The sequence below is a fragment of the Neolamprologus brichardi genome, chromosome 20 (assembly GCF_056152115.1).
Source record: "Neolamprologus brichardi isolate AB-2024 chromosome 20, ASM5615211v1, whole genome shotgun sequence".
Taxonomy (NCBI): domain Eukaryota; kingdom Metazoa; phylum Chordata; class Actinopteri; order Cichliformes; family Cichlidae; genus Neolamprologus; species Neolamprologus brichardi.
The window spans coordinates 26,300,393-26,324,090 of NC_142123.1; the positions used below are offsets into that span (position 1 = coordinate 26,300,393).

At 39.5% G+C, this 23,698-nt stretch overlaps 3 protein-coding genes across 5 annotated transcripts; all 3 read left to right on the forward strand.

Moving 5' to 3' along the window:
• The first annotated feature begins 12 nt into the window (after positions 1 to 12).
• apex2 (apurinic/apyrimidinic endodeoxyribonuclease 2) lies at positions 13 to 4,747 on the forward strand. Its single transcript, XM_006794166.3, has 6 exons — positions 13 to 205; positions 324 to 407; positions 626 to 806; positions 988 to 1,131; positions 1,600 to 1,669; positions 3,533 to 4,747. Exons 1-6 carry the CDS (start codon positions 91 to 93, stop codon positions 4,628 to 4,630), a joined length of 1,692 nt encoding a protein of 563 aa, XP_006794229.2. The 5' UTR covers positions 13 to 90; the 3' UTR covers positions 4,631 to 4,747.
• Positions 4,748 to 5,977: 1,230 nt separating this feature from the next.
• Positions 5,978 to 18,754, forward strand: LOC102798635 (sodium-coupled neutral amino acid transporter 3-like). 2 transcript variants are annotated; one of them, XM_006794165.3, is made up of 16 exons: positions 5,978 to 6,217; positions 10,162 to 10,228; positions 10,389 to 10,473; positions 10,570 to 10,685; positions 11,717 to 11,790; positions 11,880 to 11,972; positions 12,082 to 12,163; positions 12,271 to 12,353; positions 12,575 to 12,633; positions 12,721 to 12,855; positions 13,062 to 13,141; positions 13,228 to 13,328; positions 13,478 to 13,602; positions 15,776 to 15,920; positions 16,834 to 16,937; positions 17,055 to 18,754. In XM_006794165.3, exons 2-16 carry the CDS (start codon positions 10,188 to 10,190, stop codon positions 17,157 to 17,159), a joined length of 1,428 nt encoding a protein of 475 aa, XP_006794228.1. In that variant the 5' UTR covers positions 5,978 to 6,217; positions 10,162 to 10,187; the 3' UTR covers positions 17,160 to 18,754. The 2 variants fall into 2 exon arrangements, with proteins under 2 accessions (XP_006794228.1, XP_006794227.1); XM_006794164.3 differs by lacking the exon at positions 5,978 to 6,217 and adding an exon at positions 8,300 to 8,477.
• A 190-nt stretch (positions 18,755 to 18,944) lies between these two features.
• On the forward strand, positions 18,945 to 23,689 carry LOC102798148 (actin nucleation-promoting factor WAS-like). 2 transcript variants are annotated; one of them, XM_006794162.3, is made up of 11 exons: positions 18,945 to 19,174; positions 19,933 to 20,073; positions 20,165 to 20,251; positions 20,389 to 20,485; positions 20,832 to 20,861; positions 20,952 to 20,987; positions 21,096 to 21,294; positions 21,411 to 21,589; positions 21,715 to 22,307; positions 22,444 to 22,555; positions 23,420 to 23,689. In XM_006794162.3, the coding sequence occupies exons 1-11, from the start codon at positions 19,073 to 19,075 to the stop codon at positions 23,476 to 23,478; spliced, it is 1,635 nt and encodes a 544-aa protein (XP_006794225.2). In that variant the 5' UTR covers positions 18,945 to 19,072; the 3' UTR covers positions 23,479 to 23,689. The 2 variants fall into 2 exon arrangements, with proteins under 2 accessions (XP_006794225.2, XP_006794226.2); XM_006794163.3 differs by having other exon boundaries at positions 19,087 to 19,167.
• The last annotated feature ends 9 nt before the right edge of the window (positions 23,690 to 23,698 follow it).

Below are 23,698 nucleotides of genomic sequence, written 5' to 3' on the forward strand. Positions count from 1 at the left end.
GTTCTTACCTTCCGCTTTTCTTCCGGATGTGCACATTATTGTGGCTGTTTGGAGCGGTGTGTCCGCTCCAGTCAGTTGCAGTGCTACAAAATGAAGGTCGTTACTTGGAACATAAACGGCATTAGGGCCTTCAGAGGCGGCATAAAAAAGGTTCTTGATTCCCTGGACGCAGATGTTATTTGTATTCAGGAGACAAAAGTGACGCGTAAGTGATTAGCAATAGCTGGTTTGAAAACGCGGGAGCTGTCATCGTGCAAGGCGCCACAGTTAGAATGAAACTGTATGAAAAATAAAAACGTTAACCCCTAATTTCTCCTCCACAGGAGACTTGCTAGATGAAAGGATTGCTATTGTTGACGGATACAACTCCTATTTCAGCTACAGCCGAGGGCGCAGTGGCTACTCAGGTTCAATACAAAGTTATATAACAGTTCATTTTGCGTCCGTGAGCCTTGAAAGTGTTTGTTTTTTTCGTGTATTATCACCCAGTTATATTAAGTGTCCACATTCAAGAAAGTGCAGTCTTCTAAAATATAATGCCACATTTATACTTTACTGAAAAGTTAAAAATGTCCTCGTAAAACTGCATTACACCCAATTCACCTCACATTGCCGCTGTGCACAGGTGTTGCCACCTACTGTAAGGATAGGGCCACTCCATTTGCTGCTGAGGAGGGCCTCACAGGTCTGCTGGTCAACCACAAAGATGCTGTTGGATGCTATGGTGACCACACTGAGTTTTCAAGTGAGGAGTTGCAGCTGTTGGACAATGAAGGCCGTGCTGTAATCACACAACACAAAATAAAGTGAGAGGAAATATCATATGTTAAGGCTCCTGTTTTAAGTGTGCTGCATGGCATATTTATCTGTTTACATGTGGCACTTGAAAACAAATAATCAGCAATTTTTATGTTTGCTTCTCAGTTAGTGGGGGAATCCCACTATGTGCTTGCCTTTTATTGACTGAGTTTTATTTTATCCCAACAGATGTCAGGATAAAGAGAAAACCCTTACTGTTATTAACGTATATTGTCCGAGGGCTGACCCAGAAAAGCCAGAGCGAAAGCGGTTCAAACTACAGTTCTACAACTTACTTCAGAGTCGAGCTGAAGCTGTACTGAAAGATGGAAGGTGAGAAATTCATAATGTTTCACTGGCTGAGCAAAACACTGTCGTTACAAGAGATGCAGGTGTATCCTGGTTTCGCCACAGATGTTTTTCTAAGGCACTGTGCTAATTTTGAACAACGCAGCTCTTCCAGTAAATCATTACGTCTTTGAGTTTTGGCAGTGGGCCACATGTTTTGCTGTCTGTAAAATAAGGCCAAACACTATCTGGTGTTTACAATTTTATTGAATTGTAAGTTAGTACAAATAAAACAGTATATTAGAAAATAGCTGCTTCTGTGTTCATGGTTACATAGCTTTAATTTAATAACATTTATATATATTCTGGTAAAATCTCAATTCTTGGACAGCGATGATGATGATGAGAAATATTTTATTTATCACACATTTGAGAAATTATTTAAAATTGTTCTTTAAATTCTACAAATGTATATAGATAATGAGTTAATCTTTTTTATGTTCTGTTTTCCAGCCATGTGATTGTTTTAGGAGACATAAATACATCTCATAGACCAATAGATCACTGTGACCCTAGTGAAATTGTAAGTAAAATACTAATATAACATATATGTGTATGTGTATATATATGTGTGTGTGTGTATATGTATAGATATGTGTGTGTGTATATGTATGTGTGTGTGTATATGTATGTGTGTGTGTGTATATATATAATATATATACATATAAGATGTATATTTTCGGCGGGGGGACCGTGGCTCAGCCACATCTGTAACCGGAACGTCGCCGGTTCTATCCCCAGGCTCTCTGTCCTGGTCGTTGTGTCCTTGGGCAAGACACTTTACCCTCCCACCTACTGGTGTTGGCCAGAGGGGCCGATGGCGCGATATGGCAGCCTCGCTTCTGTCAGTCTGCCCCAGGGCAGCTGTGGCTACAACTGTAGCTGCCTCACACCAGTGTGTGAATGTGAGAGTGAATGAATAGTGGAATTGTAAAGCGCTTTGGGTGCCTTGAAAAGCACTATATAAATCCAATCTATATTGATATATCTATATATCAATCTATATATGTGTCTAATATGTATATATATGTGTGTATATAATATGTCTATATATAATATGTATATATACATATAATATGTGTATATGTATATATGAGCGACACCGCACACTTTACATGTATGTATTTAGTAGTATATAGGCTTTTTAAATATCTAGAATCCTGTGAAAAACTAAGAACAGCCTTACTGCTTCCATAGGATTTAAGAGGGGGAATAGCAGCCAGCTTCTTGAACAATGATTAATCAGAAGGTTCGTCCTGTTCTATCAAAGCACATGTTGTGGAACTTTTTTCGTCTGGGGCCTTCAGGTGTTTACACAATGGCTCAACTTTCCCAGGAATGGCCATTCCAGTAAATTCAATCGCTTGTAAAGCTCAAAGAATTTGGAAAAACCCACGAGCGACACTCTACAGGCTTTAGTTGGGATGTTAAAATTCATGACAGTAGAATTAGAAGAAGACTGAACAAGTGTGTCTTTTTTGGAAGAGTTATAGGAGAAATCCTATTCTCTCTCTAAAAAAAATAACTTAACAGCACAACATGGGTTTATGTAATAGTTCTGAGCAAAGTATAAGGCTTCTGAAACAGTGTCCTTCAACACCATATGTGGAGAAAACCAAATACAGCGTATCAGCAAAAACACGTCACGCCAGCTGTCATCAGTGTGGTGGTGGAGGGGTGATGATTTGGGCTTTTTAGCAGCCATAGAATCTGTGCACCTGTCATTGAGTTGCCATGAACTCCTCTCTATATACCAGTGTATGCCAGAGTCAAATGCAAGGCCACACATCTGACAGCTAAAGCTTGGCAGAAATTGGGGCATGTAACAGGGCTGTGATCCCAAGCATAGCAACAAATTTACAACATAATGGCTGAAAAAGAAAGAAAATTGAGCCATTTCAGTGGCCCAAAGTCCAGACCTCAACCTAATTGAATTGCTGTGGTGTGATTTTTAACACAGTTCTGCATGAGAGAATGCTCACAAACCTCAATGAATTAAAGCAATACTGTAAATATGAGTGGGCCAAAATTCCTCTACAACAGTGTGAGAGACTAATAAAGCCATACATGAAAGAATTATTTCAAGTTATTGCTGCCAAAGGTGGTTCTGTTGCTATTATTTCATGGGGTTTACATTTTCATTACTGTATTAAATTACACAAAAACAGGAAGTGGGGAAACCCCTCCCCCAAACCTTATATGCTACATGAAAAATGACTTCTACCTACAGCTTCCTATTTAATGAACAGACACAGGAGTGGGATCTGTCTCAGCAAGAAAGCAATTATCAACAAGTGACCTTAATGTAAAGGATTGAAATAATATTACATAAAATGACAGATGTTCCTACATTATTATCCATAATAATGAAACTTTCATTATTTAGGATGATTTTGGCGAAAACCCTGGGAGGAAATGGCTGAATGGCTTTTTGTACAGTGACAAACAGGAAGAAGGGAGCGATGAGGAGGAACATGACAAAGAATGCGAGGAAACCGATCCACTCCACGGTGGGAAATTTGTGGATACCTTTCGCTTTTTCCACCCAACTCGCATCAACGCCTTTACATGCTGGTCTACTCTCACTGGAGCTCGGCAAACCAACTATGGAACACGCATTGACTACATATTTGCTGACTGCCAGCTTGCCAAGGAGCAGTTTGTGGGAGCCGACATCATGCCAGAGGTGGAGGGTTCAGACCACTGCCCTGTCTGGGGGCAGCTGAGCTGTTCACTTATTTCTAGCCCAAAGCCTCCCCCCTTCTGTACTCGCTACCTGCCAGAGTTTGCAGGTAAACAGCAGAAACTCTCACGCTTCCTCGTTAAGGTGGACCAAAAATCAGCCCAGTCTGAGCAGAAAAATGCTTTGCCTGGTTCTCAAGAAGAGGAGGAAAGGAGAGAAAATTTAAATCCTTCTGGAGCTGCAAACATCTCTGTTAAAAAACGTTCATTGACATCTGACTTGGTTCCCCCAAAGGGAAAAAAGACTAAGACGGTAAATGCTTCTTCAAAGCCTAAGGGCAACCTCCTTGCCTTTTTTAAATCCAAAACCAAAAACGTTAACCAGTGTGAAAAGCCACTAAATCTGGATGAAGCTGCCAAACCACCCATAACCGAAGAAGTGTTCTCTGTCACAGACACCAAATCTGAAAATCCTGAGCTTATCTCTGACGGTTCATCACAGCAGTGCTCCACAGCTGATACTGACCAACATATGAACACAAAACATTCAATCCCTCAGCCCACTGTAATGCAGTCAGATGCAAAGAAAGGGACATCGTCAGTGTTTTGGAAGTCGGTGCTTCATGGACCACCTGCCCCACCGTGCTGTAAGGTCCACGAAGAACCATGTGTTCTTCGTACTGTAAAAAAGGAGGGGCCAAACATGGGCAAACAGTTTTTTGTGTGTGCACGTCCTCAGGGACATGCGTCCAACCCTGAGGCTCGATGCAATTTCTTTGCATGGGTTGGCAAAGCAAAGTGACATGTTTACATTAAGGTCCATCAGTTTCAGCAACAATTGTTTTAATATTTGTCATAGTTGTATGTTGTAGTTGTATTTTTCTTTTTCATATCAAAATAATAAAACACAGTAGTTTTATATTACTTTGAATTTGGTTCCATTTGTTCTAAATGCTGAAATAAGTGAGCAGATTAGATTTGTTGATCAAAGGTTCTGCTTATTCACATTCACTTGGTCAGTGAAACATTTGGGGTAATTAGATGTTTTCCTCCTTTTAGGCTGAGTCTTTCAGGAGTCACCACAGTAGCCTTTTGCCTCCATCTCACCCTATTCCTAGCAAGCTCTTCTAACACCACAGTCCTATGTCTCTCTTGCTATCCGTGAACACTCCATCCCCCACTGTTCCTCTTCTATCTTTGGCCATTGTCACCCAGCTGGTCAACAGCACTGTTATGGTAATGTTGTGTAAGTCTTATTGATGATCCACATCTTGAGTATGGCAAAAATCTTCCGCTGGATGCCCTTCCTGACGCAGCCCTTCCCACTTATCCAGGCTCGGGACTGGCACGATGGGTGTGCTGACTCTGGCTTATGGCTTCTCATGGCTGGGTTTGTTGCTTTTCAAACAAAAATGTTAAGTATTTTTAAGCTTCAGCTTCAACAATTTCAGGATTATTAACTTTCCTTCTTTATATATTATTACAAAAATAGTTCTACTACTGCTTTTTGTTTGGTTTGGGTTTTTTTTTACAGTTGGTTGCACAAAACAAACTATTAGAGCACATTACCTTTGGGCTAAAGGAACTTTTACCTTTTTTGTATTAATTAGTGAAAGACGAAAGTCGTAGTCCGACAGCTTGAGACAGGCCTGTGTATATAAACACCATTTTAGTTTCCGTGTCACATAATATGTATGCGTTTTAAGATGTTAGTTATAATTTTTTGTGCACTTAGGTTGGTGGTTAGCACTGTTAGCACAGCAAGAAGGTCCTGGATTCCAATTTCTTCTGTGTGAAGTTTGCATGTTCTCCAGATCTCTTTACCTTCCCTTGACTCTGACTCTCCTAACATTAAAAAATATGTTTATACCCACTAGATGGCAACAGTAGTGAGTAGATGCATTGCTGAAATGAAATGTAACTTTCCACAGAAGCACGTGTTATTCACACTACTAGCTGCATGACCATATTACAACAACTGTTATGCAGGCCAGGAAGTGGCGTATTTAAATTGGTATCAGATGTATTTTTACCAATCAGTTTTAGGGTTCACAGTAGAAATATTACTTCAATATGGCAAACCATTCCATAGGTTTAAAAAAGTAGAACAAAGTATCAATCTTGCCAATGTCCAAATGCTGCATAAAGTAACAGCACATACCCTGATCAGTGTGGGAGTGCCTTGGCTTCTGAGGAGAGGAAATTTCTTTACGCGCGCATTTGCAATGTCGCTCCTTCCCCCATTTTTTTCCCTCTGCTCTTAGAGCCAAAGAGGAGCTCATGACCCTGTGAAAAGCTGCTTTTGGAATTGAACCAAGGAAGTTTGAACTTTTATCCTGTTACTTTTTTCTGGACACAATACATTCATCTTCCTTCTAACTGTAATTAGGTGAGTACAAAGACTGGAGACATGTGAGCTGCACGACTTCCCATTCTAAGACGGCAAAAGATGTCTAGCAAATTGCTGTTATAGCTACTGGTGACTATTAGTATTCATTACAGAAACAAGAAAACAAATAACATTTGCACATTTCTGCTTTAACCCTTCAGATGAGGTTGTATCTCTGTTGTCATCTGCGCACATGTTGGTTGTTGTCACAGCACAGGAAATTTAAATGACTAGATGAAATGAGAGATCATCTCGGCTGCAGATGCTTGCTTGACTTTTTGTTCCAAGAAACATAAAGTTAAATGCTCAGGGCATGATTTTACCAGCACAGAATGTCACCTCACGGAGCATTTTCTACATCAAATATAATAGTTGCCTAGGATAGTTGCTCCGTTCACTACAAAGATAACACTCACTGTATTTGTACGCAAATTTATTGCTTTCGTTTATTGTTCTGATCTTCTAACCCGCTCTTTACTCTAAAAAGTAGTGACTTTGTCTGTTTTATCCAGCTTTCTTAATATGCAAAAGACAAGTCATTCAGAGATGTTAAAACAAAGCTGTGTGCATCATCAGAAGATATGAAATGGTAAATGGCCTGTATTTGTATATCGCTTTTCTAGTCCCTAAGGACCCCAAAGCGCTTTACACAACCAGTCATCCACCCATTCACACACACATTCACACACTGGTGATGGCAAGCTACATTGTAGCCACAGCCACCCTGGGGCGCACTGACAGATGAACTCATATAACAGATATGTTCCAACATGTGTGTGTCATGGTGAGATAAAGGAATGTGGGTGTTTCTTCGTGTAAAGCTTATATGCCAGTTACATTGAATCTTATCAACCAACCGAAACAGTTCTTAGAAGGATATGACATTTTAGTTCTGGTAACACCTAGACCACATTCAAAATATGTTTACATTACTTCATTTAGGTGACATAGTGCTTAACAAATGTATTAGACTGCCTGTCATAAAAACATTTTTTAGAAATCTCTCAAAAATCTCCTTAAAACTAAGAAGTTATACTGCTATTTATCAAGAATATAACAAACTGAATTCACATTTTTATACCCAAATTTGAGCCGGCACATTGGACTTCTCTGAAAAGTCTGAAATTAATTGAGCATTCAACCAAGCAAGCAATATTAAACCACATCATTTTATCTCTTCGGGAATGTGAATAAATAACTGCAGTTTGGCATTTTTACTAAAAAAAAAAAAAAGGTATACTACTTTTCAGCTGTTTTGTAAAGCAGTGAAATTTAAAAATTCACTAATAACAGCTATAATGGAATTTTAGCATTAAATATATGATTTAGATCTTAGAGCTTGTGCATACAGGTGGATTAACACATTACAGAAACACATTTTTCTTTACATTTTACTTTAGGTTAGCTTTCTTATGAACCTTCCATTTGGTGGTGATCCAGTAAATTTGCTGATCACTGCATACATGTATAAATGACAGGGATCTCTTCTGTTATTAATCAAAGTGAAAATGTTCGCCTTTTTGAGGTGTTTGAAGTGTGTGAGAACCTTCTGTAAATGTGTCATGTTTTAATGACGTGCTCTTTTCCGGTAACGCTTGAATTCAGGTCTCAGGGTTTGTTTTCAATCAAGCGCACACACAACAAATCCACTCTTAAGCACCGCCACATGTGATCAGTCTTAAATAAGCACTTATCTCCTAAGCTAATTACAATCTGCATGACTTCCAGAGGGGAGGAAAACTGTTAGTGAATATCTGTTCAAGCTATAATAGAACCCATCAGAGATGACACCCACCTTTCTGCTTGCATACTCTGCAATAACACGGCTGAGCTTTTGTTTAAAGACCAGAAGCCCTTCTGAATAATGAGTATGTGGGATTAGTGGAAGGTTTGAAGTACTGACTTTCTGTGAAATCCACATGTGATTTATTGCCTTGCTATACCCACTATTGTTCACACCTTTCCACTGCAACCACCTGGTGAGAGGATCCCTACAAAGCCTCTCCAACATCAGCAGTACCTGTGTTGCTGGTTTAACAAAGGGTTAAGTATGGGTGTTCCCATTTCCTGCAGCTCTCCCTCCCAGCCTCACTAATCTCTCTCACTCTCTCCTCTCCTTACTATCAAGAAGATTTGGCGAGACTCCTAGGAACAAAGCTACATAGAACCACTAGAAGTCTGAAAATTGAATGAATCTACACAAGGATTTATTCTGTTAATATTCAGAAAAGAAACCTAGCTTTCTTTGGGAATCGCAAGGGTGAGTTGGAGCAAAAATGCGTGTCCTTTAAGTGAGTTCCTTGTACATGTTGAACAGAAGGGAAGGGCTAACTGTCAATAGTGAGCTGGTCTTGCATCAGACAAAAGCCATGTGGTAGCGCTGCTGGATACTAAGATACAGTAATATATATGTGTGATCATGTTTAACCTGATATGTTATGATTTTTCTCATTGTAAAGGTTGTCCATAGATGGGTTCATGTATCAGTTAAACATATTTAGTAATTACTAAATATGCAGAGGAGAAGCTTGGGTGTAAAATAAAAATTAGGACAAAAAACTCAGAAGTATTTTTTTCTTGTTATAAGCTTTTTCCCCACTCTGTGGAAAAGCTGCTCTGAGGGCCAGTGAAAACTGAAATGTGGAACAAGCAGCTGGTGCGCTGGGTTTCACACACTCTTTTGCAACAAGGCTTGTTGCAATAAAAAAAAAGTCTTTAAAATTTGATTTAAAAATGTATTTTTGTGGTAAGTCATGAACTAATTTAGACACATTTTTGTTAAGTGAAGATACCAGAAATCGAACAGCTGGTTTCCCCCACCATTTGAAAGCCTGTCCCTGACATTTAGTCGTTGGTTTGTTGGTTGTGTGTGTTGGCTATGGGCCATGGGAAAGTTAGTGGGTATGTGGCTAAAGAAAGTTGCTCAAACCAAAGCTGACTTGAGGCCAATGTGAGGGAAAAGGCTACTCTGTATTTAGACTAAAAAGCGCCATTTACACAGCAGTCCTTTGTTTATCTCAGTTGCCCACTGCTATCAAGCTCAGAGGTGTATGGTTTATTACACGTTTACAGGCCTTTTCAGTGCCGAGCGTAGGACATGTGAAATTCCAGTTTTGTGTGAAACTCTTAAGGAATGGCAAAATGTAGCGCAAGACTGACCTTAGGGGTCAGATGTGAAAACCCTGAGGGCAGTTTGGCTGAAAGAGAGGAGAAGTATCTCATGACCCTGTGGCAGGAGCACAGACCTACGCTAATTCCCAGTGCAGTGTCTCCATGCCAGCTTTGTGTGGCTCATGGCAGATTAGAGCAACATAAGTCCTACAACAACATTTGTTATTTAAAGCCTTTAATTACACACAAGGATAAAATTGAATGGCGCCCTATGTGAAAGCGCCAGTTTCCCGGGAAACATTTCATTTATACTTTATCTATATATATTATGTAGGAAGGAGAACTCCAAATTAAGAGTTTACAAGGATTTTTGTTTAGTTTTTCTTGTCCTTTGCAAGAACAACAATCTAGTTGTTTCTCTTTAAAAGAACATTCCCGAGCAACTCCGTCATTCTCAATTATGTTTGGGTTTTTTTTTTGTTTTTTTTAAGGAACCATATCTTCCCTCCAGAATTAAACAACACCAACAAAGTCTGCTTTAGGAAGCCAGAATTAAATCGAACAACTTCAACATATATCATAGAAAATGTATAAGACGCAATGTACAAAAGCGCACGACGAGGTCAACCTGCACATTTTTGTTTTTTCATAAATAATGGAAAGTTGAGAAGACTGGTGCATGGACCATGTTGGAATGTTATGTATGCAGAGTAAAAACAACTAGAGTTGTCATCATACCCTCTGCTAGCATGAATATTTCCAAATTTAGGCAAATACTTTTTATGTGAATATGTCTATTTAAAAGTCTGAAAACTGCTCTTTTTTTATTTCAGCAATTACATCAACCAACCCAACCAAAATGGAGCTTCAGAAGATGAACGGACACAGCAAAGAAGATGGGTAAGACTTAGGGACTGATTGGGTGTATCTTATCACAGCAATCGGGTCAAAATTCAACTCGGGGACGTTCTAAATTTCGTCTACCAAATGTGAGTGTTTTACAGCTTTTTAAGCTCATTCTACTTCCTAGTTTTAGCTCACTTTTAATCTTTGGTTGCAGGTTTGATCCAATTGATGCGTTGGCCGAGCAGGAGGAGTTTCTCCCACATAAACCTGGTGCAAAGAAAGAAACCCACTTTACAGATGTGAGTGCTTTGTTTTAGTAAACTGAAATACAATAAATACTATGTTATTTCTGTCTATGAACTCAAATGGCATCCTCTGTTGTCCTCTTGCTGCAGTTTGAGGGAAAGACTTCGTTTGGCATGTCCATCTTTAACCTCAGTAATGCCATAATGGGCAGTGGGATCCTGGGACTGGCTTATGCAATGTCCAACACAGGGATCTTGCTTTTTATGTGAGTCTCCAAACCAAACAGAAAACCCCAGTTTTCGCTGAACTTTGTGCCCTCTGTCACTATGCGTGCCTCTGTGTGTGTGTGTGTGTGTGTGTATGTTTCCACTCATAGAGGAGAATGTATTTGCTCACACTGATGTGCTGAAATTGTTTCTTTCTTCTTTTTTTTTTTTTGCAAACTGAATTACAGCAGATTGATTTCAGCTTCTTGTGATTTATATTTAGTAACTGGGTAAAGTAGAATGTGTGCTCTCCTAGAGGCTACAGCAGGGCTGTTTATCATGTGAGCATTTGGGCATATAAACTATAGACTGACACAGCTAAGGTTTCTGCAAACTGAAGTCGTTTTGTTTAGTCTACTTTTCAAAGGACTGAGAGTTAATAGTTTTTCTTAGAAGCTAACGGTCTTTGCTTTTCTGTTATTTTAAAGATCATTTTTGTTCCTTCTCTGTAGAGAATGGTTTCTTTGTTTTCTATTTAAACTGTGTTTATCTTTCACGGTAAGGTCACAGTTTGCAATAGTAGATACAGATGGGATATATTTAATAGAGGGTCCTTATAAGGCCAGAAGTAGAGCCTCACCAGTGTGTTTCATCTTGTTCTTTGTGTTTATTTGTGTTTGGGCAGGTTTGTGTGATGGCAAGGGGATAAATGATGTTTCTGTCCGTGACCTATCGGTGTACATCAACAGCTACATACAACTTCTAATGTGCAAACTGTGATCTGTCAGATTGTACATTAGAGCTCATGCACACGCGGCTTCTCTAAATCAGACTTGAGTGGTTAAATATAGACCCCACTGATCAGATCCAAGACACGCCTGGTTGGATCAGACCTGTGCTATGTGGCAGGGGGAAGGGAGGTAACGGCTGACTGGAGAGCCAGTCTCTCAAAGCCAAACTCTCTTGTGTGAGTGGGTAAAAAACAACAACTAAAAAACAAAATGACAACAATCACAAGAACTTCAGAGTAACAGAATAGTCTTGTGAATATGTTTTTTTTAAAAGAATGTAAATGTCTTATGTGTTTCAGAATCCTGTTGGTCTGCATTGCTCTTCTGTCCGCATATTCAATTCATCTTCTGCTAAAAAGTGCTGGAGTTGTGGGTAAGGCAGAGAATTACCAAGCATGTAGCCACAGAGCAATTTGTATGTTCATAGCTTGAACGCATACACAAGAGTTTATGTGTTTTCAGGCATCCGGGCTTATGAGCAGCTTGGAAATCGGGCTTTTGGCCACCCAGGGAAAATGCTGGCTGCTGTCATCATAACAGTACATAACATTGGAGGTAATGTCCTAAATTTTCCTTCCATTTCATTTACCTCTGACGCCGGTCATAAAACTATATATAAATATAAATATGAACGCAAAATACGTTTGTTTTGGTTTCTTTTCAGCTATGTCAAGCTATCTCTTCATCGTAAAGTCTGAGCTCCCACTGGTTATTCAAGCTTTCTTCGGTAAACAGGAGAACACGGGGTGAGTGTGAAAGCTATTCTCTAACTTAGAGTCACATAAATCAGTTTCATTTTTGTTTAGGAACACACTAATTTTTTTTGACATCTGTTCTTTTGGCTGTCTCTTAGAGAGTGGTTCTTGAATGGAAACTACTTGATCATCATAGTTAGTGTTCTCATCATCTTTCCTCTAGCACTCATGAAACACCTTGGTATGTTTTTCATTCTGTTGCACATTTTCTTTTTCTTTTTTTGCAATTATTAGTATTACTACTCATCCTCCCCTACTTGCATCATGTTTACACTATCCTTTGTTCTGCCTTGTTTTCATATCCTGCATTGATTAAATTAAAGTAACATTATTGCCTCCTTTTCTCTCTTTACTGTCTAAGACCATGAATAACGTTAACATTGTGCTGTTATTGCGATCCAGGTTACCTTGGCTATACCAGCGGTTTCTCGCTCTCCTGTATGGTGTTTTTTCTCATTTCGGTGAGACATTAAAGATACATACAATATAACCAACCGCGGTTCCGTTAAATATTTATCTTTGATTAAGCTATGAGCATGTCTCCCCAGGTGATATACAAGAAATTCAACATCCCATGTCCACTGGCAGATGATCATCATAACAAAACTGCTGCTGACCATTACAGTGTTGATTCTACAGCAGATGGCTTCTGTGATTCCAAGCTATTTACCATGAACCCACAGGTTAGTGAACAAACATTTTCACGGTGCCTGTGCCTAGTTTCCTGCTGTGTCATGTGTATTTTTATTTAATGATTTGCACACCACGCTATATTTTTTGCACTGGAGTGTATTAAGTCAACGAAACTAAGGTGTGTTATGTCAACAGCAGCGTTAAGAATATAGCAACCATAACTGTGTTACTGACCTTTGCTGTGTTTTGGCTGTAGACGGCATACACCATCCCAATTTTGGCTTTTGCCTTTGTCTGCCACCCAGAAGTGCTACCAATCTACACTGAGCTCCGAAAGTAAGTTTTAATTTTTTTTTTTACTGCTTCACACTGTAAGTTTTCAAGACAAATTATTGTAATTTATCGGTTTTGCTTTACTGTAGTGCCACCAAGAAACGCATGCAGAATGTTGCTAACATCTCCATCCTGGCCATGTTTGTCATGTATCTGCTGACAGCTCTTTTTGGTTACCTCACTTTTTATGGTAAGATGTGACCTTTCATGGCTATACAAGTGAATGGTCACTTTGTTATTCTGCTTTGAAGTGTTGTGAGATTTAACTTACAGTATTGTGAAAGAAGGAAACCACGCAAGATACTGTATGTAAAAGGCTGTCTGCTTCTCTGTGTCTAGGCGCTGTGGAATCAGAGCTGTTACACACCTATATTCGCGTGGATCCACTGGATGTCTTGATCCTCTGTGTACGTCTGGCTGTGCTTGTAGCTGTAACTCTGACTGTTCCTGTGGTTCTCTTCCCGGTAAGACATCAGTGATATTAGATAAAGATAATAATTGCATAAAAGAGAAGAAGAAGAATGTTTATACAAGATGTTGTTTAAGGGCACATGTACTATGAGAGCAAAAGGCTTAACTTTCCATATTCTTTCCATATGCTTTCATATGATGCTATAGGGACATTAAAGTGGGTGTGACTGTGGGTCCACATATAAAAATGTGTAATGGCATGATTGACAAATATTTAGCCAATGAATGTACAACTTCACAGATAGATAGATAATACTCCATTTTGAAACCCTGTCTGAATAAGATTTACTTTTTTTTATTTCAATATGACCATAATGAGTGACTGAGCCCAAAAAGTGAACCAGGAAGTTTTTACACAGGTCAAGATAGAAGTTTTGCCATAGACTACTATAGGACGAAGTCTTTTGCAGCCACATATATTGCCATCTGGTGGCATTCAGATCAGGAATTGGCTTAAAGCGCTTCTGCAAAATATGCTTCTTTTTTATCCTAGAAGCTACATCTGTATTTTATACTATCTATATATGTGGCTAGGTAGTTGCTAGGTAACATGATAAGTTTTACCTGTATGTCCGGTTTGGCTGTTCAGCTCTTGATCATGTCAGATTAGGTGGTGAGCAAAAAAACACATGCACACACAGAGAGATAGAGTTTTTGTGTATTATACAAAGATAAATGCAGTAATATAGATTTTAAAAATTGAATAAAACTAACAGAAGGGCAGCAATTAGTCTGGTAATTGACTATTTTCTACATTAGTTAATTGTTAAGGAAATATACAGACCATCGGCTAAGTAAAAACAAACAACAAACATGATCACCCTTGACATCTGAACGAACCTAAAGATATTACACTGTAGCTATTTATTCAATCGGTTTTCAAGTCTGTTGTCTATGTAACAGTTATAACTGGCATCATGTGAGTGAGGCAGAGGTGATTCATGATTCCTTGTGTGAGTAAATGATACTGACCTGAATATACTGGGCCCAGTATTGAGCCAAGTGGCACTCCAAGGCAACAGTTATCAGTCATTTTTAAACTTATCTGTTAGATAGGCCTGAGAAAACTTTAATACTTTTGGACTATTTTTACCCAGGTTCACACAGGTTAGAATTATGCTGCAAGTTCATAGTAAACACAAGGACACATAGTATTAAGCAGTCTATAGTCCTAACTTCTGTATTCCTTCCTAACAGTGTTCCTATCTCAGCCATAAAATCCTAACATCACAAATCAATAACTGCTAATGTGGACTCTGCATCACATAACTGGCTCTGCCAAATGAAAATAATTAATGTACTGAAAAAGTTTGACTCTTTCAGTGCTGTGCCACAGTGAAACGATGAAACTGAAAGCAACTCTTTCACTTTCAGGAGTGTATTGACTATAAGGACTTTTTTAAACTTAACCTTCTTTAACTAATTTAAGAAGTATTAATAGTTGACTGTTTGACAGACAATTTTTTAATGGAATAAAACATTTTAGTAAGAATTTTAAGAATGCGCAGTCTAAGCTCTTTAGAGTTAAATTATAGAGACTGACATAGTAGCGAGCTAAATGAAGAGAGGCTGACATCTTTGAAGCCTTTGCTTAAGGATTGTGACCAGGATCAGCTACTGTACAGCTACAGCTTGCTAGTTAACACGTTGTATTATTATTTCTTAACTATGTAAAAACCATACTGTAAAAATGGTAAGTTGTGGTTTAAACAGGGAACTACTGTGACCAACGAGTCTGCTTTTGTTGTGAGCTCTAAAGGTAATGCCAAGTTTTTTCACAAAAACATGCTAGCTGGTTCTAGTTTAAAGGTTAAGCTAGCTTAATACTAAATATACAAATATGAAAGTAGTATCCAGCTGAGCATATTTCACCCACTCTTTAACTATTTGTTAAAGAGGTAGAAAAATGCTTCTGAATGTCCCTCTTTAACCTGAAACTTTAAACTATGTTAAGGTCTCGATTTTCAACATAATAAACTATTTTTTTTTTAGCAAATGTGAGAAAACACCCATTAAAAGATTGGATAAAGTTGACTTTACCCAACAGCTTCTTAACAGCTGTTCATTTAATACTACTTAAAGCAATGAACCTAAATCAGGTTTAAAAGATTATCAGTCTTAATATTTGTCATCTGATCTTAGTCTTCATTTTCTTACTGTCTGCAGATCCGCAAGGCCGTGCTTCAGATCTTCTTCGCTGACAAGCCTTTCCACTGGGTTAGACACATTGGCATTGCTTTTTGTCTCCTCTTCGTGGTCAATCTTCTTGTTATCCTGGTGCCCTCCATCCGTGACATCTTTGGCATTATTGGTATGTTTACACAGCAAAAATGCAGCTGCTCAGTTCCGAAATTGGGGCTATTCTTGACTCCATATGGGATTTTTTTTTACAAGCTTCGTTTAAAATCATAAATCTCTAAGTTCATGATAGTACATATAGAAAAAATATGTATATATGGATCATTTGGAAGAATTGCGAGAAGAAAGCCTCTTCTTTCTAAAGGACATAACAACATGACATTCATCGGAACAAATGACTCCTGGAACAATGTCCTTTGGACGGATGAGATTAAAATGGAGCTATCTGGCCATAATGCACAGTGCAGTATTTGAAAAACAAAAAAAACACAGCATATTAACACAAATACCTCATACCAACTATCAAGCATGGTGGTGGAGGGGTGATGATTTGGGCTTGCAGCCATAGGACATGTGCACCTTCCAGTCACTGAGCCAACCATGAACTTCTCTGTATGCCAGAGAATTCTGGAATCAAATATGAGGCCATCTGTCTGACAAATAAGGCTTGGCCCAAATTGGCTCATGCAACACGACAGTGATTCCAAACACACCAGGAAATCTACAGCCGAAATAACTAAAATGGCCCAGTCAAAATGCAGACCTCAACCCATCTAAAACATGGATGCATAAATATATGCCTACTAACCTCAGTGAAATTAAACAACATAGTGTACATAGAGTATAATTAGTTTTTTTTACAGGACTTCATAGTCTACATTCAAACTGACTTTTTCATATAACTGTAACAGATGTCATTTTCCTTTTATTCTTGGCTGTTTGATGAACAAAAATGTGTTTTATGGTTGCGTATAAAAAAGTTTAGTATAATATTTTTATTATACTGACTAGATCATCTGTAAATCATGCTATGAATTATTTCTAATAAATAAACTCACTTATTTATTCTGTGCTATCATCTACAGGAGCCACATCCGCCCCCAGCCTCATTTTCATCCTACCCGCAATTTTCTATATCCGAATTGTTCCTGAAGACCAGGAACCCCTGCGGTCAAGATCTAAGATTCAGGTATATTCTTCCTCTATCAAAGATGGTATTAACTGTTCTTGGTCATGTTAATCTCCATATATTAGCTTTTATCTGTTCTTAATACACATGTTGTTTTCTCATCCTTTATTACTGCAGGCCATATGCTTCGCTGCATTGGGATTTGTCTTCATGGTCATGAGTTTGTCATTTATTATCATTGACTGGGTGACTGGAGAGAGTCAAAGTGTAGGTGGGCACTAGCTGCTGTAACTGAACAGAGGTACTGCACACAGAACGTCAACCAAAGCCCTCTTTTTCATTAAATTAGCCCCATCTTCTCATCCAAAGCCAAACTAGAAAGTTTGACTACACAAGATGAAGGATAACGTGAAGAGCCTTCGCCTACATCAAAAAAAACAGGAAAGTGTTTTTACATGTGATGGAGCAGACGATATGTCCTGTACCGGAGGAGAGAACACAAATGTATGAAAATACAAAGCAAAGTTTTCTGCCTCGATCCGTCCTGTCACAGCTCAAACTAAGGATTTTGTTTGGGGTCATATATAGATTTGCAGCAAATGCTTTGAATGAGAAAAAAAGTGGAAATTCCGTTTTTGGACGTGGACAGTTCCTTGGAATTGCTCAGTCAATGTCTACATTTCACAAATCTACTTCCCTACCATGTCAGATTTTACAGAACTTACATGTGTTAGTTTTGTAAGGCAATATCTTCTTTGCTTGAGACATTTGTCAGCTGTGGTTTACTTTTACTTTTATGACTGACAAATCTGCCATTTCCCCAAACTTTACCTTTTCAGCTAATTATGACCTTCGAGGGTTAGTCTGCAGTTCCACACAAACAACTGCTTATGATCAAAAATGTTTTCAGTGAATTTAACATGGATTCTAATCAATGCGTTTAATGTGATATTTCATCCATTTAAAAAGAATTACTGTCACAATTATGGTCATCGTGAAGTTTCCCAGTGACCTAGCAAAATACGGTGCAATTTATGGGATTTCTTTTGTTTTTTGCTGCTGTTCATGAAGGTCCAACAGACAGTCATGTGTGAGAGGTTTGTGAAAACCAAAACAAAGTTTTTATGTGAGCCTGAACATCCATAATTGCAAATCAAAGAATCTATTTATTATGTCACATTGTGAAAGAGTGTTTCTTTTTCTTTCTTTTTTTTTTAACATGCTTGGCAAAGACCAGTTAAAGTTGTACGTGAATTCATCCAGTGTTATAAATGCTGCGTATGTTTAATCAGTACCAGAAACTTTTCATTGTGTTCAATAATGGCTTCAAAGTGGACCTGTTATGCTTTTACTGTTTTTATCTCAGTCATATACATAACTCTTACAAGGGGTGTGCTCATCTTAAACAAGTTTCAAGTACTGAGGTTAGCAAGTCCAAGTAATCCTGAGAGCAGAAAGCTCAGACTTCAGACTGCTCTAAATGCTTATTTCCTTATTTGTGACAGTTTTTAGCTGCTGCTGCATAAGATCTTTATTTGCTGTTTGAACCACCTGCTGTTCAAAACCTCTGTTTGCAAAGGACAGTTGGTCAGAAAGAAGTCTGTTGAAAGGACTTTGGGTGCTCTGGACCATCTGAGGGCTTGCAGTAAAGTCCACTAAGCATTATTTCAAATGAAGCACGCAAAGCTGTTCTAATAGACTGAAATACTCAAAATACAAAGCACAGTGGGTCCTCTTTAAGAAAGAATTAGTGAAGTCCTTTTTTTGTTTTTAAAATGTGACTAAGAGACCTGTTAACATTGTAATTCATCCTGTACATTTTTAAATTAATTTGAATGTTGTTAACTGTCAATAAAATGTGTTTTATTTGTACATAATCGTCTCTTTTTTTAAAAAATTTGTATAAGAGGTCGCATAAACTCAGCATATCTAAAAGAACGTTACTTGAGGAGGAGAGATATAACATTGCACTTCCTCCTTCTGAAAATGGAAGTAACACGTTTGTGCTCTGGGTCTGAGCGAGAGAAGAAAAAATGTGGTCGTTCATTTCCGGCTTTGAGTTGATGTGTGCAAAGAAGAGAGAAGAGAAACTTCCTTGACTGTAGAGCTAACTATAGAGAGTATTCTGTTGCAAGGGCGCTTGTTCAAATGCCGTGCATACAGTAGTTTAGGATAACCGGTTTTATCGCAGGACCATGAGTCGTGGATCTAAAACTAAAACAGAGAGCACTCAAAGCTTTCTGCTGAACCCACAGGAGAATGAGAAGCTGGAGGAGCTGCTGGGCAGAAGGTGTGCTGTAAGTTCTTAGCTGACCCGGGAGGGGATTACCAACTGAAAGAATGTCGCTCTGCTTTATCTGTCTTGACTTGTATTCTTTTTGTTAAAAGCGTTTACCTTAAAAGAAGGCGGCGTACACTGGAGTACACCTCATTCTAATTGATGCACAGTTTAACAATGGGTTGAGGACTGTTATACTTTTAACACAGCATTGTTGTACCATCATTTTCTCAACTCTCTTTTGGCAGATTATTTTCTTAATACTTTTAGTCGCTTTATTTTTGGTCCATTTGAAGGCCTGTCTTATTTTACTCTATATTTTTGAAATCTATTGATAGTTTATGTGAATTCAAGCGTTATTTGCTGACATTAGGTCATCAAAAAGTAGGTAGCTGTAACAGGAAATGGTGGCTGAACCAATTCTTCCTCTGCTGTCAGAATTAGTCACTATGCTCAGCTTTGGTCTTACAGTGGAAGTTGCCTTGTTCAGTTCTTGCTTTTGGCCTCTGAGGTAAACAATAGCGTTTACAGTTGTGACCCCGCCGTAATAACCAAACACTAGATGTGCACAAGCTACACATTTTAATTACATAGAAGGCTGCATTGAAAAACTAGGAGCATCACAAACTTTAAGCCTTATCTGAACAAATGAAAGCAGATGAGGAAGTTTATTCTGACTGCAAAGCTGCAAATTTACATATGAACTGTAATAAAGTGCTCTCAAGTTTCCTATCAGCTCTGAGCTCTTTTCATTGTCTGTCTTGTCTATGTGTTCAGTCCATGGCCACCGCAGTCGCACAGCTGTTCATGGCTCTACCTAACAGTTCATCCATGTGGAGCTTGCAGCACACTGGGGTGGCCTGTTTCGTCAAAGACAACCCTCAGCGCTCCTATTTCATACGGATGTTTGATTTAAAGGTAACCCCCTACATAATGGGTCCCGTATTAGATAGCTTAGATTAAGTTTCTAATCTCACAAGACTGACATATTAATTCACTCTTTTTACAGGTCGGGAGTATGGTTTGGGAGCAGGAGCTCTACAACCAAATTGTGTACTCAGCCCCAAAGCCATTCTTTCATACCTTTCCTGCTGATGTAAGCACATCCCTTGTTTTACCTCATCTTAAAGCTGTAATTATGATGTGATGTGGTGCAATTACGTCTGGTGTAATCATCACTATGGGTCAAAAATCATCAATCCTGATTCTGTGTGCGTTTGTTATACACTGTAGGACTGCCAGGTCGGACTGAACTTCTGTGATCAGCAGGAAGCAGACAGTTTCCAAACTGCTGTTCAGGAAAAAATCAACCAAAGAAACACCCGTCACGGTCAGTGAGGCCACAGCCTTTCACTGCTTTGATGTCTCTTTTTAGAAGTGGAAAGCAAAGAATACATTTGAAATATTATGGTTACCACTTACTCACAATTTATTTGTGTATACATGGTTTGAGGTTAATATATATTTGAGAAAGCACTGTGGGGGAAAAACAAACAAACATTAAAATCACACTAAATGAGGAAGTTTTTTTTTTTATCAAGTTTATCAAGTACCCTATTCTAGTACTCTTAGAAAAAAATCGCTTCCACGTGATTATATATGAATCAAGTCGTTCATTTGTTTCAACGGCTGTGTGTGGCGTTTATGCAAAATGGTTTCTCTCACCTCTCTCACAGATAAGAAACAGCGCCCCCCGCACACTAGTGGTAAGATGGCAAAAACTTCAAAACACTATGCTGTGTAAACGTGGCAAACTGTAGTGCTACATATAATTTTCTGTTTTACTTTCACTGCAGACAGAGGTTCCCTGCCTCCACCCCCACCTGAAAAAGGTGTGCAACTGCTGTCTTTGCTGTGTACCTTTTACTATTGATACATAAAATGAAACATACTAGGAACATATTAACCAGTGAGCTAATCTGGACGTCTTCCAAAAACAGGACCTAGTGGCCCTCCTTCTTTTCACATGGCCACAGTGGACATTCAAAACCCAGATATCCAGTCTTCACGCTATCGCTCGGTGCCTACACCTGCTGCTGCCTCTGCTGCGACAGGCAAAGGAAAGAAGGACAAGAAGAAGAAGCAGAAAAAAGGCCCCAAGCTCTCCAAAGCAGACATAGGAGCACCAAGTGGATTTAAGTGAGTGTATGACTCGCTGAAAATGAAGTTTTATCAGAAGTTTTAGAGCAATGTTCATATTTTGTTGTTTAAATTTAACTTCAATAAACTGTTTCCTTCTTCTTTCCTTCCGTCAGGCATGTAAGTCATGTGGGGTGGGACCCTAACAACCTGGACCCTGACCTGATGCGGCTGCTGACTCAAGCTGGCATTAGTGAAGCTGAAATGAGGGATGAAAGAACCTCTCAGCTCATTTATAATGTAATTGAACAGTCAGGAGGGATGGAGGCAGTCAAAAGGGAGGTGAACAGATCAGGTTAGACTCTCACTGCCTCGTTTTTGACTCAGTTAACTATCTCACTGTTCCAAACAGGCTCATCTCGTTGTTAAACCATGGATGAGTTGTAATATATGTTTATACCTTCTTCCACTCAATTGTAGCTACAGGACCTCCACCTCCTCCACCTGGCAGACAGGGGCCCCTCCCTCCGCTACCAGGCTCTAGCCCCTCTGCTCCAACCCCTCCACCCCAGCGAGGCCGTTCTGGCCCCCTGCCTCCCATTCCAGGTCATTCACAGCAAGCAGGCCCGCCTCCCGAGCCACGTCGTTCTCGTGGATCTTTACCACCCCCTCCTCCATCAAGCCGAAGCGGCCCTCCGCCACCCCCGCCATCACATGCTGCACCTCCTCCATCTTCAAGGTCTCCTCATGCCCCACCTCCCATGTCTTCCCACGGCGCTCCTCCTCCTCCTCCACCAGCAAGCCAGCGCGCCGCAGGTTTTCCACCTCCTCCTGTCCCGTCTACACCCAGCAGAGGGGTTGGTGGTGGAGGAGGAGGAGGAGGGGGAGGGGGCCCACCTCCTCCTCCTCCACCACCACCACCGCCACCTCCCCAAACTTCTGTTTCTTCAGATTTCCCTCCTCCTCCTCCCATGTCTGGCGGTGCACCACGACCTCCTTCCGCTTCCGTTGGTGGAGGAGACAGCAGAGGAGCTTTGCTGGATCAGATCCGACTCGGGAAAAAACTGAAAAATGTAAAGAAACCTGGCTTTCTCAAGAACATCAGTTACATAAGTCAAACGTCTTGATTTTCATGCTGCAACATGCCGAGATATTTGCAGAGCGTACCGACGTTTACATTTTGTCCTCCTGTGGTGTCGTGTATTAAAGGTAACAGACGACCCTAATCCAGCTCCACCTGCATCAGCAGAGTCAGGTGAAGGCATTGTCGGTGCTCTCATGATGGTCATGCAGAAGAGAAGCAAAGTCATCCATTCCTCTGGTAAATATTACACTACCAGTAACATCTTTGTATATACACTCTGGTCTCTTTATTAGGTACACTTGTTCAGCTGCTTATTAATGCAAATATCTAATCATCCAATCTCATAGCACTAAATCAGTACATTTAGGCATGTAGATGTAGGTAAGACCACCTACTGAAGCTCAAACTGAGCATCAGGATAATGAAGAAAGGTGATTTAAGTAAGCGGATATGACATGTTTTGGTGTTGGTGCCGAATGGGCTGGTCAGAGTGTTGCATAAACCGCTGATATACTGATGTTTTCCTGCACAATCATCTCTGGTTCACGTACAATCGTCCGAGAAAGAAAATATCAGGAAGTTATTTGGATGAACTGCTGGATAGCAGGAGCAAACCTCTGGGCAAACATGTCTCGTTAAAGTTAGAGGAGAATGGCCAGACTGCTTTGAGCTGTTAGGAAGGCAGCAGTAACAGAAATACTCACTTGCTGCAATCAAGGTAGGAGCATCTCTGAACACATCCAAACTCCAATCTTGAAGAAGATGAGCTGCAGCAGCAGAAGACCACACTAGGCGTCACTTCCCAGGCTCTGATCTCATTCCAATAGCTCACCTTTGTAATGTGGTGGAACAGAAGATTTGCATCATGGATGTGAAGCTGACAAATCTGCAGGAACTGTATGATGCTATCATGCAAATATGGATCAAAATCTCTGTGGAATCTTTCCAGTAACTTGCTGAAAAACGAAAGCAGTTCTGAAGGAAAAAGGGGCTCCAAACCAGTATGAGCTAGGTGTACCTAATAAATTGGTGCGTGAGTGTATGCATGCATGAGTTAAACCATCAGAGCTACAAACACTTTATATTTGTTCTGTCTTTCAGATGAAAGTGAAGATGACGGTGGGGATGACGATGATGATGACGATGAATGGGATGACTGATCTAGCTGTTCTTGTTTTTTGTGAATTTTCCACTTGCTTGAGTTCTGATGTTTGTTTTAACCCCATGAACTGTTACACTGTTACATGCGATGATCTGTTACAGGTTCGTTAACTGCAAACTGGAGTATAGCTTGGATATGTGATAAAGTGCTGTTTGTAGGGGATTCGTAAAAAAAATGAAATAAAATGAAACAAATATTTCAATATGAAAGATCGAAAG

Excerpts from the sequence above, each read along its gene's own strand:
- LOC102798635 (XM_006794165.3), top strand. The coding sequence starts at position 10,188 with ATGGAGCTTCAGAAGATGAACGGACACAGCAAAGAAGATGG. Across the intron at positions 11,973-12,081 it reads AACAGTACATAACATTGGAG|CTATGTCAAGCTATCTCTTC; the intron begins GTAATGTCCTAA and ends GTTTCTTTTCAG. Across the intron at positions 12,164-12,270 it reads GGTAAACAGGAGAACACGGG|AGAGTGGTTCTTGAATGGAA; the intron begins GTGAGTGTGAAA and ends GCTGTCTCTTAG.
- LOC102798148 (XM_006794162.3), top strand. The coding sequence starts at position 19,073 with ATGAGTCGTGGATCTAAAACTAAAACAGAGAGCACTCAAAGCTTTCTG. Across the intron at positions 20,074-20,164 it reads TACGGATGTTTGATTTAAAG|GTCGGGAGTATGGTTTGGGA; the intron begins GTAACCCCCTAC and ends CTCTTTTTACAG. Across the intron at positions 22,556-23,419 it reads CAAAGTCATCCATTCCTCTG|ATGAAAGTGAAGATGACGGT; the intron begins GTAAATATTACA and ends TCTGTCTTTCAG.
- apex2 (XM_006794166.3), top strand. The coding sequence starts at position 91 with ATGAAGGTCGTTACTTGGAACATAAACGGCATTAGGGCCTTCAGAGGC. Across the intron at positions 408-625 it reads AGGGCGCAGTGGCTACTCAG|GTGTTGCCACCTACTGTAAG; the intron begins GTTCAATACAAA and ends CGCTGTGCACAG. Across the intron at positions 807-987 it reads ATCACACAACACAAAATAAA|ATGTCAGGATAAAGAGAAAA; the intron begins GTGAGAGGAAAT and ends TTATCCCAACAG.